Source organism: Sphaeroforma arctica (assembly GCF_001186125.1).
Source record: "Sphaeroforma arctica JP610 unplaced genomic scaffold supercont1.543, whole genome shotgun sequence".
Taxonomy (NCBI): domain Eukaryota; class Ichthyosporea; order Ichthyophonida; genus Sphaeroforma; species Sphaeroforma arctica.
In genome coordinates, this window is record NW_014040015.1 from 16545 (window position 1) to 28897 (window position 12353).

Consider the following 12353-nt stretch of genomic DNA (forward strand, 5'->3'; position numbering starts at 1 on the left):
CGTTAGTAGAGTTGACAAAAAGGGCTCAGTAGTGCATCCATGCTGCGGGCAAGAATTTTTGGCGCTTGTTCATGTGTGCAGCGGGCCTTCTGCTAGGTGCGGAGATAGTGGATTCAGGTTGCTTTCGTAGCGTCGGGATGTTATTGGGAGCAGGGGTCGATGTTTTCATCAAGTTGTCATTTCCACGTAAGTACTGCATGTCGTTTTACCTGGGCGACAGCGTCGCTAGGAACACAAAGGCGGACGAAACTGGTGGAGCTTCCGCGTCGATTTGGTTGAGATACCGATTTAGACGGGAGATACCAGAGAAAGTAGTGGCGATTGAGGACTGGTTGGGCATGCCAGTATTTTTCAAAGGCTTGTCGTTAGGGGAAATTTCTCGGAAGAAGAGCTCTACCGGAGTTATGTCATCCATTTCATGGAGAGTTTTGTTCGGCATCGGGCGGCCCACCACTTTCGTCAAAAGGTGTTCGGGTACTGGCGGCTGCGCTAGGAACTGAGAAACTGGTGGGTTCGGGCGTTTTTTATGGCTCGGGTTTTCAGGTTTGTCCACTTTTGAGCGGTAGCTGGGAGGCTCATTGCTGCTATTGGGCGCCTGTGACCGCGATCTATTTGCTGGCGGAGCAGGTGGGCTTGTGGAGCCAAATCGGAAAGTGTCGGGTGTGTCTTCATCTATAGGTGCACGGGTTTGAGATTTAAGGTCCCGGCGTTCAGATTCGAGGTTGTTTACTTTTGCACAGAGGTTAGTGAGCATTTGGTGCATGGTTGATTTTCATTGATCATCAGTCAAAGGCTCCTTGGAGATGGACCCATCATTGTTCGGGGTTGGTAGAGCCGGTCCCAAAATTTAGTTGAGATTGGCGTATAAAGTATAGACCTGGGCAGAGAGATATGTGATAGATTTTTGTAAGTCCAATTTCCATTGGTCATTGGGCAAGGAGTCCTTGGGGACGAACGCCTCAGTTGGGAGTTCGGCCTGGCCCGACATTTTTCGCGGCTGTGGGACTGTGGGACCCCAGGCTCCCTACTGGAATAATTTTTGTTTGTTTGTTTGAGAATCCAAATTTCAAGTCTGGGATTTATGCGACTTTTTTGGTGGGGTCTGTGGGTTTTTTGAAAATGGTATTCAGTTCTACACTGGTGACCTGCTGGTCACCAAGATTTCCGTTTCGAAGACGAAAATTTGAATCAAAGGTGCGTCGTGAAAAATAAATATGGGGAAGTGAAAAATAAAAATAGGGAAGTCTGAAAAATAAATATGGGGAAGTGAAAAATAAAAATAGGGAAGTCTGAAAAATAAATATGGGGAAGTAGATCCGGTAAGAAAATCAAATTATAATTTCGAAATATTAAGAGACGCTCGGCAACCCAAAAATTAATGAAGCCAGATGTATCACCTGTAAACCGTTTTAGACAATCTATCAAGTGCGATTGCAAATTTGTGGTAAATCAAATTTGTATGTTATACGCCCCTCTCTGAGTAAGCTTTACTAACATGTGATGTTAAAAGCACCTAAATACATTAAGTATGTGCAAGAAAAATAGGTGTGAGCTTCCTAAATTCTATAACTTATGTTTCCATCCATATTTATGTTAGATTAATACGGTGCATTCAGAGACACCAGGGGGGGGGAAATTGGTGTTCACTTCGAAAAAGGCGTTTCTTACAACGAGTAGGTACGGCCCGGTGATAGGCATTTTAAGTACACGAGAGGATGTCATCTGTCTATTGATGAACAAGCTGCTGCTGCACATGCAGCGAGTGATAATTTTTCACTTTTAATAACTTTGGGGTACAGGTCAGTGTGTGATATTTGTCTTTTATTAAAACCGTTTTAACGTTTCAGATATTATCAATTATCACATTCCACAAATCTAAATCCCCCATTACTTTTTTACAGACTAAGAATACTGTTCTTACCTTGTCGATACACCATTGCCCCACCAATGAATTCAAGAAGACTCTTATGAATTCATATCCAGAGAATGTCGTCATCAATGCGCAGAGCGTCAGAAATACCAAAGTAAGACGCACGGTTAATACGTACAGGTAAGACGAATGCGAAAGACGAACAGTTAAGGCGCATACAAACGACGCATAGTTAAGATGCATGCAAAAAAACACACAGTTACGACGATTAATAAAAAGGATGCATGCATCTGACTTCTGACATGTATGATGAAAATTATATCTTATTCATATATCTTTCAATCGTATTCGAAAGGTACAGCACACGACACTTTTGTATACTACACATAACGACCTTTTCCTTTTATTTGTTTACGTTTTTGGCTACTAGCGACTATTGTTCTTGCTAGTGAGCTATACTCGCGATCACTTTCATTCTCTAATAGTAATTACATCCACATGCCTTACATTGTACAACTATTTATTTCACATCCACATGCCTTCCACTCCACATCATGTAGCCTTCCATTGAACAATTTTAAATTCCATATTCAACGGCCTTTCATTCTCTAGTTTCATATCCAACAGACTTCAATCGCACAATTATTCATTTCACATCCAAAGGACTTACATTGCCCAATTCCACAAGCTTTCCGTTCAAATTGTTCAGTGTCTGTGAGTGCGTAGAAGTAATGGATATGCATAAGACGGCGAATGACCACAATTTATACTGTAAACGGTCTAATAAATGAAAGAATGCACGACGTATCTGTAGACTACAAGCTCTTCGTTCTTGCTTTCTCAATCGATACTTCTGAGAGTGGTGGGTGATAAAAAGCTGCGATTATGAGTATAAACCGATGATTATTAATTATGGTATTCGTATTGTTGTTACAGTATTTTCGCAGACGTTGGATACTGTACTCTGTAACACCGTCTGTAGGTATGATAATAAAACCATTTATATCCTAAATCCTAAAACCCTGGGTCGCAAGGTTAAGCGACACATTTAAGGACGCACTCGTAAGCGTCAAGTTCAGCGGTCGCACGCGTAAGAGTTAGACTTAGTGGTCACAATCTCAAGTCGCAATTTTAACGCGTCAGACATATGCGTCAGACATAGTGGTCGCAAAACCAACAGTCAGACTTAAGGGTCGCACTCTTTTAACCGTTCTCGTTTTGTTTGTTGTTTTTGTAGGAGTTTCGGAACTCCTCATGAATTTCGAGACTCTTCGGTGCCCTGAGTTTTGGCGGGTCCCGAATAATGAGTCATGATTCCGGAAATCTATATTGGGTTTTTATTTCCGGGCCCAAGTCTGGGTTATTCGTATATAACCAGGCCCTGATAGTTTTTGAGTATCATTCTACATGGGTAATACTTAAAGTTGTCTATGTATATTCACGAACAGAGCAAAGTATCTACGAATATACATAGACGATGACGCCATGAGAAAGTTCGAGAACATCGTAGCAGAGGGTTTCTAGGCCCGTGCCTTTCCCTCTCACTACGAGTTTTATAGTTATAGTTAATAGCCTAGAATGATAGTAGTATAAGTTCGTTCGAGAATAGATAGAGATAGGTCCCGGCGGACTATAAAAGCAGTCCACGTCCAGCGTTAGAGTTCACACTTTCACTAAGTATATAAGGAACACAAGGACGAAGAGGACTAAAGACTACTTATATCGTAAACCTTGCTACTGATATCGAAAACCTTGCTACTGATATCGAATTTGCGAATTTGTATTTTTGGCGCCAAAACTGTGATAATCATTTTTGGGCCGATTGGATTTGGAGAATAAGGAACGAACTTTGGGAAATTGGAGGGACCTTATATTTTAATCAAAATATAATGTTTTATTAGAACCGCAGGGCATATCGGGCTTAAGTAGGTGTGAAAATGTATGCATCAAATTATGTCGGAGATTCTGCACACTAGACCCCCCAATCAAGCAAATACAATTGTTCAATGAAAATGGAGACAAAGAACGTCGATTCGATTGGTATAGTTGTGAATTGTATCATCACTTTTTGGTCAGTTTGTCAATGTCGGATATTCTGGACACTAAACTCCTCCCATCGATCAAATACAATTGTCTAATGAGAATGAACCTTAAGAACGTCAATTTGATTGGTATAGCTCTAATTTGTATCATTACTTTTTGAAACTGTGAGATTTGTGAACGTGTCAGTTGGGGTCAGTTTGTCAGTATTTCTTTTTGTAGTGATTTTTAGCATGGCCCTCTGGAATCTGGATTAGGGTCGCGAGCAAAAATCAGGTTTCTTCCGACGACGCGTAAATTTAGCAGAGACCCAAATCCAGAAGGCCATGTACTTAGTTGAGATTTGTATTTGTGTGTGAGTCAGTGAGTGTCGGAATATTGATGACTATCCTATTATTTTAGTATGCCGGTCATGTATAGTTCGGTACCATAATATATACACAGGATTAACTACCGAGAACTTAATTTGCTACCGAGCTCAACTCACTCCGCCATGCGGGGATATGCTCACAAGTTATAAAAAAACTTATGAAACTAAACACGAAAACAAAAAGAGGGGACATGACTCTCTCTCTAACTCTAGTGGACCAATCATATAACAATATGCAACATCTGGTACTATATTTATTGTCGAATATCCCGCATAATATATTAAAGGGTTATGTTTTAAATACATCAACGGCTAGAGCTCATCGCACAGAACAATTCGTACTATGAAAGTATGGGTCTAGCTACAATTGTTCATACTGTTATAGAGGCTTGAAAATACAGTACAAACCTAGTATTGTATCCTATACGTGCACGGTATTAGCCATATCGTATGTTATAATAATCGGCTTAGCGAGTTAGATTCATGTGCACATTTGTCTTACCAATACGAACACGTACATACACTCAGATCCATTGTACGACGCTTATATCAATATGACAAAAAGTCATTTTACGCTATCTAAATGCGCAAAATAATTCAGTATTTTTATCCATTATATCTGAATTTTGCTAAAACGGTGCTCTACATAGCACTCCGTGCACAGAGTTTGTGATGGTATGCACAAACAATAAGTGCTTCTTCGAGGCCGTTTAGAAAGGTTTAACTTCTTACATAGATCTCCACTGCACTTTAATCCCTGAGATTTACTTTTCACTTCGGAAATCGCACGTTTCTTTATATCCCATGCACCTTTATCCGATAGACGTGCAGGGGTACTCCACTGCGGGTGGCCATTCCATCCTTACGAATGTATAAATCTAACAACTCCTTATCAAGGTATAACTGGTAGTCTGGCACAGTTTGTGGGTTATCATACAAGAACCTGCTTGCACATACGGAGCTCGTTAGACTAAAAAAGAGCATTTCCCACGATCGTATGAAATGCCCCTCCTCCTTACTTATAGTATTACTACGCAAGTTATTATTTATATCAACCGCTGCACACCCCTTAATACAATAGTCGCTATACACCACATGGTACTGGATTTGGTAGTCGTTCAGGTTAGTATATCTGTATATGCGGTCAACCTGTGAAATATACAGTTTCATATGTTGCGGCGCAGATTCCTGTATACTGACTATCTTTAAAGGCGAGTATATAGAAGTTATTCTGACCTGGTACTGCTTCCATTTTATAATTGAACGCACCCTACAGTGTCCCAACGCGGATTAGAGGCTTATCGGCCATAATAGCATTAATCTTGTCCCCAGGTATACACTTGGGTCACATACCTCACTTCTTCGCAACTGAAACATCCCATAGACGCCCCAGTTTAGTAATACATAGAGCACCTTAAGGACAGAAAATCCAGTCCATTATCACCTTTCTTCCTATACCTCGGATACCATCGATTAACCCCATAACTATACTAACAATGGATAATGTTTTGTCCTTGGTGTATAATTGTCTTGGAAGATAGTTGGGATACACCTTCGTCTCGCATAAGTTCACTCGAATGATAATATTAGTGGTACACCATGCTACGGTCTTCCATTCGTTTCCAGATTGCTTTGGTTTTCTGGGACAGTGTATTTGTGTATAATCTTAGGGATTGTCCCACCCCTTCATAGTTTCATCTATGCATACTTTGTCACTGCAGGAGATGTGGTGATCCATATTCCTATTCCATTATGTTACGAGTTTACGCATAGCATTCACGCTTTATACCTCCTGAACATGGTAGTATAGCCTCGCCACTTATGGTACCATATAACTTGCCATTTTTACGATCTTCTACATTTAAATTTCGAAATGCTGAAGTTGGATGTGCGACCTTGATCCTACGCACTCCTGTGGTGCCTACTGGGTGCTCCTTCTTAAGCCTGACATTGCCACGAATCGTTGAAGCTATCATATGGTGTTCTAGCATAACTAAACCCGCCTTTGAATGGAAGAAATCCGACATGTATAGCACGGTTGCACACACTATTTTTGTAAAATTTCACGGAGAACACCATTATTTGATTTTTTTTCTTCTTCTTCTTCTTTCTTCTCGACCGCCATACTGGCAGTTTACAGATTTGTGGCAGCCGCTGCTATAGTGAAGAACCAATCAATCCTATGTGTTTATGGGCTATCTGTAACAGTCTAACCGTCAGCATTAATTTGGCGCGTCAATCGAGTCTTCAGGCCTTTTACGACAGGAGATATTTATATAGTACAGGATCCTGTAGTTTATCACATGATCCTGTACTGTTTTAAACTAGCCATTATCTTGTGTCGCAAAAAAACCCATTATTCTGGTAGCAACGCCAAATAAATTGTGACGCTCAAACGGTTACAGTTATTGAAACACCAGATTGATTGACTGTAAGCGATAGTATATACCGCCACAAATCGGCAACTGTTAGTGTTGTAAAATTAAAAAAGGTGTTCTCCGTGTATGAAATAATCAAATTTTGACCTGTTCGTATATAGACATAGAAGCTTGAATGTTATTTAACTGAAACAATGGCAGCTTCGAGGAAATCTTATGTTGTTGGCACAGTAGAGTAATGAATGATAAAATTCGCATACTCAACTTCAGCATTCACCGATTTGAATGTACATGATAGCAAGTCTGGGCGATTTTATGGAACGACATGCGCTGAAGATAAACTGCCATGTGCTGGTGGTACTAAGCGTGACGTACATGTGCTTAAATACTGTTACTTTAAGCGTGATGCAGTGCTGGAGGAGTTTGAACGAACTCGCATAGACATAGTGAGCCGTGTTACCCACCATAAAAACATATATATAGCTAAAGGTGGATCCACTAAAAGGTCGGAGCAGAGGCTGAACCGTTCAGCTAAGGCACACATAACAAACATTGTACAGAACATTGTGGGATGGTTTACGCCTTTTTCTATTAAAGGCTTTTAAGTAGTCTTGATTGTGAAAAGTGTCTGAACTATGAAGTTAATTCAGTGTTGTACCGTCTATAAAGCGAGTACGTAATATGTATATCCTTCTTTATCCGTTCTCCATATAATGTCTTTAAATTCGGAGCGGTCAAAAGGGGCATTAAAGTCATGTCTTCTTGCGAGTATAATCTCGGTAGTCAGAATCTGACTAGTGCCTATATTTAAAGCACTGGAACTGTCGGGGTTGTTTACCTCACCGGTTTCATTTTCATTGTCAGCTACAGAGATTATATATGGTCCTATTCATTTAGATGCTATTACAGTAGCATCGGAATTACGTTGACGGACGTTTACTCTGTCTCCCACCTGATATTCTGCTATCTTCTTGGTTGTATTCCATCTATATGGCCTTTTTAATAAGGCCACATTACGTGTTTCTCGCGAGCAAGGATATACAACGTTATGTATACGTTGTACCTTTTCTAATCAGGGCAACTCATGGCGATCAGGCTTGTCCTTGTTAAAGAGTATTTGAAACTCACTATGTCTGCCACGAAAATAGTGTGCGGGTGTTGTTCCGGTAACCGGATCAGCACTCTCGTTCATCTGTGTTTGTACCCACTTATCATCATCCGTTAATGCAGTACGTAAGAAAAATAATAAGTCTTCGATGGCGCGTTTCATTAGCGTCTTGTGTTTACGGTTTCTATGGTACACCTCTTTTATGGCACATGCCTGATACGAGTACTAACGATTCCATTACATCATCGCAGAACTCGTCTACGCTATCAGAACACACTATACCTGACCACCCGTGGTCAGCAAAGACTTGGCAACATAGTTCTGCCACGGTCTGCGTACTCTTATCCTTCAGATGATAAAGCAAGTTAAACCGTGACGCCGTATCAAAGAAGTGGCATACGTATCGGTCGCCTGGATGACCCTGCGCCATGAAACATCTTCGGTCACACTATTATGCGGTGTGAACCCATAGCGCTTGATCTACTTGAGATCACAGCCTGTACATGACAGATATACTCTGTCAGCTAAAGTTGCCAGCTTAGGGTGCGCTATCCCATTTTGCTTAGCATTTTTAAGTGCTTCTACTACGTTCTGATGCTTCAGCTTATGATTCTGCGTCAGCCAATCGATAATGTTTTTATCATTCTGCTCTTCCAGAATAAAGGTAGGGTGTTGAGAATCCACTTGCGTGTTCTCTAAGTCTATAGTGTTTCCAGACTCCTCTACGTCTTTCGATAGTGCGTCTTTAGTGCGCTCGTATACATTTGCCACACTTGACTTATTTTTTTAACTTGACTTATTTATGTGTGTATATACTTCGGGATTATCTTTCATTGATCCCTTTAAAAATAATGTCTGAAAGACTTCGGGTTTGGACTTTATACTATTGAATAAAGTTCGAGCTAGAGATTGACGAATCTTAACTGTAGTGTCATTAATGAATTGTATTTCTTGGGCCGATTTCAGGTGCTGTATTGCCCTTGAATTGTTTAACGTTCAAATCTACTGGAGAGTGGAATATCAAATTCCTTGATCTTTTTAAAGAAGGTCTCAGATGTGGTCCATTTAGTTGTACCAATAGGACCTATACGACATATTATAGTATGTATCCAGGGCGTCTTTTGGACTACTCTGGTACCCTGATAGAGAAAAGTATCAACTATCTCAATATATTGGCTCGCATTGTATCATGCTTATTGATTTCTTAAGCCACGGATCCAACTTCCATAAGGTGTAACACAACGTGTTGGTAGCTTTGTGTGTATGCACGTAATTTACTAGTTGGGCAATTAACTGCCAAGGTGGATTATCCCACGCATTATGTTTGGAAAGGTCGATTTGAAAAGCATCTCCCAAAGTATGATTCAATGTCCTGTAATCTTTAAGTTGCGCATTATGATGTGCAGCAAACATGTCAATTGTACGTGGCGCAAATATATTTTGTGCCAAATCGAACCACCTTGGATTACACTTCCAATCGGTGGCTAATAGCTCACGTACTGACTTATTGAAGTCCGATACGAAGCGAGATCGCATATTAGATAAGTGGTAATGTATCCTTGGTAAATGTTTCACATCAAAATGAAATTTTGATATCGTATCATGCCATCGACTCAGGAATTGTGAGTCTGGCTTCATCTCTTTCATATATTGAAGAGATTTCTGATCACACATTAACGTAAAGGCTGTTCCATATAGATAATCTCGGAAGTGTATCAGTGCTGCTACTACAGCTAGTAGTTATTGTTTAACAATTGGATAGTTCAACTGTGATACATTCATACCTCGACTAAAGAATTGTATATATCTAGATTTGTTATCTATAACCTGATATAGTACTCCTTCAAGTGATATGTCGGAGTTGTCGGTTGTAATTTCAAATGGTACACCATGGACTGGCCCTTATACCACGGGAGCTTATTGGACGGCGTGTTTGAGTGCTTTGAAAGCATCATCACACGCCTTTGTCCACAGGTTTCCTAGTTTACCTCCGTGACATCTTAAATGTCCAAATGGTCTTAAATTAATCTGCTAAGTGTAGTACTCCGTCGGAGACGAATCCACACGAATCCACACATACTATTTACATCTCTACCTGTAGTTGGTGTTCCCAATCTAACAGGTGTTCTACTTTACCGGGGTCGATTTTAATACCTTCTCCTGATATACAATAGCCTAATAGCTTTATTTCGCTCATGGCAAAGTGACATTTCTTCTCATTAATCTTAAATTGTTGTTCAGAAGTCGTCTTATTAATGCGGCATATTCGCCCTTAGTCTCAGAGGAAATGACTAGACTTGCACATTAGGTATGTCTGCGGACATCTCTTCCATTGCTTGTTGGAAGAATACCGGTAAGGAGTGTAACCCGAAAGGTGTTCCTTTAAATCGATACTGTTTACCTTTCCTCGCAAAACTAAAGTACATACGGTGTGGTTCCTGCATCTGCAGTTGATGATATCCTCGTGTAAGGTCTATAGTTGTAAATACTGTAGCCCCTTTCATTCTTCTCAATAGCTCGTTTATACGAGGCATGTAGAGCTATGAGTAGGCAATTATTTATTTATTGGATGCATATCTAGACATACTCTGACTTTCATAAATGATCCGTCAAAGTTATATTGATCAACAGCGGGCAGCGCCCAAATTAACTGGCGTTTGTTAATAATTGATCTCTATCACTCCATCCGCTAACCATTTCTCAACTTGTTCTTTTATTACAGTTTCGTGTCTCCAAAATACGTAGTTCCTAGAAGGACACTATAGTTAGGTCCAATATACCTTGGTTAAGTCAAGGCTGACGTATCCGTCGTTAAAACGGAACTTAGCACCGTCAGATAAGTAATCTTAGTTGTACGAGGTATGTAGAGCTATGAGTAGGCAAGAATTTATTTATTGGACGCATATCTAGACATACTCTGACTTTCATAAATGATCCGTCAAAGTTATATTGGTCAACAGCGAGCAGCGCCCAAATTAACTGGCGTTTGTTGATAATTGATCTCTATCACTCCATCCGCTAACCATTTCTCAACTTGTTCTTTTACTACAGTTTCGTGTCTCCAAAATACGTAGTTCCTAGAAGGACACCATAGTTGGGTACAATATACCTTGGTTAAGTCAAGGCTGACGTATCCGTCGTTAAAACGGAACTTAGCACCGTCAGATAAGTAATCTTAGTCTTCTTATTTACTAAATTAAGAACCATAATATAACTTGCAAAGTCAGGTATTAATGCCTTGACCGTGTCAGACGGTGGTGTATTTGGTTTTAAACAACTATCGTCTGATTGATACTTAAGTGGATCGACATTGTTCGGTAGACTAGCTACGGTTATACCTTGTGTAAGCAAATCACTCATTCCGACTATAATGTCGTACGTATGTGACATCTAAACTATCACAGCTTGAGTAGTGATATTTCTATCGTCGGTCAAAGGGACTGTAACATCGGTGGCCATCGTTTCACATTTAGAAGTCTTCTCATCTGCTAAAATAAAGGAAGTGGCTTGCGTTCTACGTTGAGCGATCGGATATACATGAAATTTCTGAACCAGGATTAATCGATGCAAGGACTTTATTTCTGTTGCAATATACAGGGATTATTACACGCTCATCTAAGGAGTCGTTATATTGTACCCGTAGTACCTTCACTCCAACTTAATGTCGGGCTTCTTGTCGCAAGAGTTAGCGTGAAAGCCATTGGTATTCTCGCACTCATCGCACTTCGCAAGATGGTTCGTACAAGCAGATGCGTACTTTCCGTTCCAATAACCTGTTAGAGGTCAATTGGTACATATCGTACTAACACTTCTCGTCCGCACATTTCTTGATTTGCTTGTACCAGGGTTCTTCGGCTCGGCACGCGCCTTCTTAACAGGGCGTGTATTCTGAGTGATCTCACGAGGGCTTGTATGTGGGGGTCTATCGTTTGAGGTCTACCAAGATACGTATCCTTGGTCAATCTGCTCTCGCGGTTTCTTAGTATCACAATCACCATCTCCCGAGAGGTCACACGTCCGGGAGGGTATACAGTGGACACAGTCTGATAGAACTGATCCCAGTGTAGTCGATTCAAATGAAACTTTGACTCTGTGTCCCAGATCAAGAGGCTCGTTTGCATACTTGCGACGAAGCTCAGTATTCAAACTCTCCCGGTCATAGTTTCCGATGTTCTTACAAAACATATGCATAGCCAGGAACTCGTACCATTGTGGTATGTCGTCTTTCTTAATATCAGGGTGTTTCAAGTCCGCGTCAAGCTTCAATATACAGTTCTGCATGGTAGTGTTTGGTGCTGGCTCGGCTAAAATTGAATTTAACCCAGGCTAAGATTAAACTTAGCCCAGGGCTGCGCATGTCCTTGCTTAATAAGGACATTACTAGTCAATAGACCGCTGGCCAATCGCGACAATTGTCTAGTTCGTTTTGATGTCTCTGAAGGGTCAAACAACTTGTTCCTTCAGGATCAACCCACTGCATAAGTGGATATATCCATTGATGTGGAGTGATGTCATTTGTCTCCAGCATCACTGTAAATGCATTAAGCGTGCGAGTCAAAGTATCGAGATCATGGCTATCAATGAACT

At 40.6% G+C, this 12353-nt stretch overlaps 1 protein-coding gene across 1 annotated transcript; it reads right to left on the minus strand.

The window, feature by feature from the left end:
• Positions 1-11702: 11702 nt before the first annotated feature.
• Positions 11703-12047, minus strand: SARC_07117 (hypothetical protein; the record flags this gene model as incomplete). The annotated part of the gene is made up of 1 exon (XM_014298951.1): positions 11703-12047. One exon carries the CDS (start codon positions 12045-12047, stop codon positions 11703-11705), a length of 345 nt encoding a protein of 114 aa, XP_014154426.1.
• Between the last annotated feature and the right edge of the window lie 306 nt (positions 12048-12353).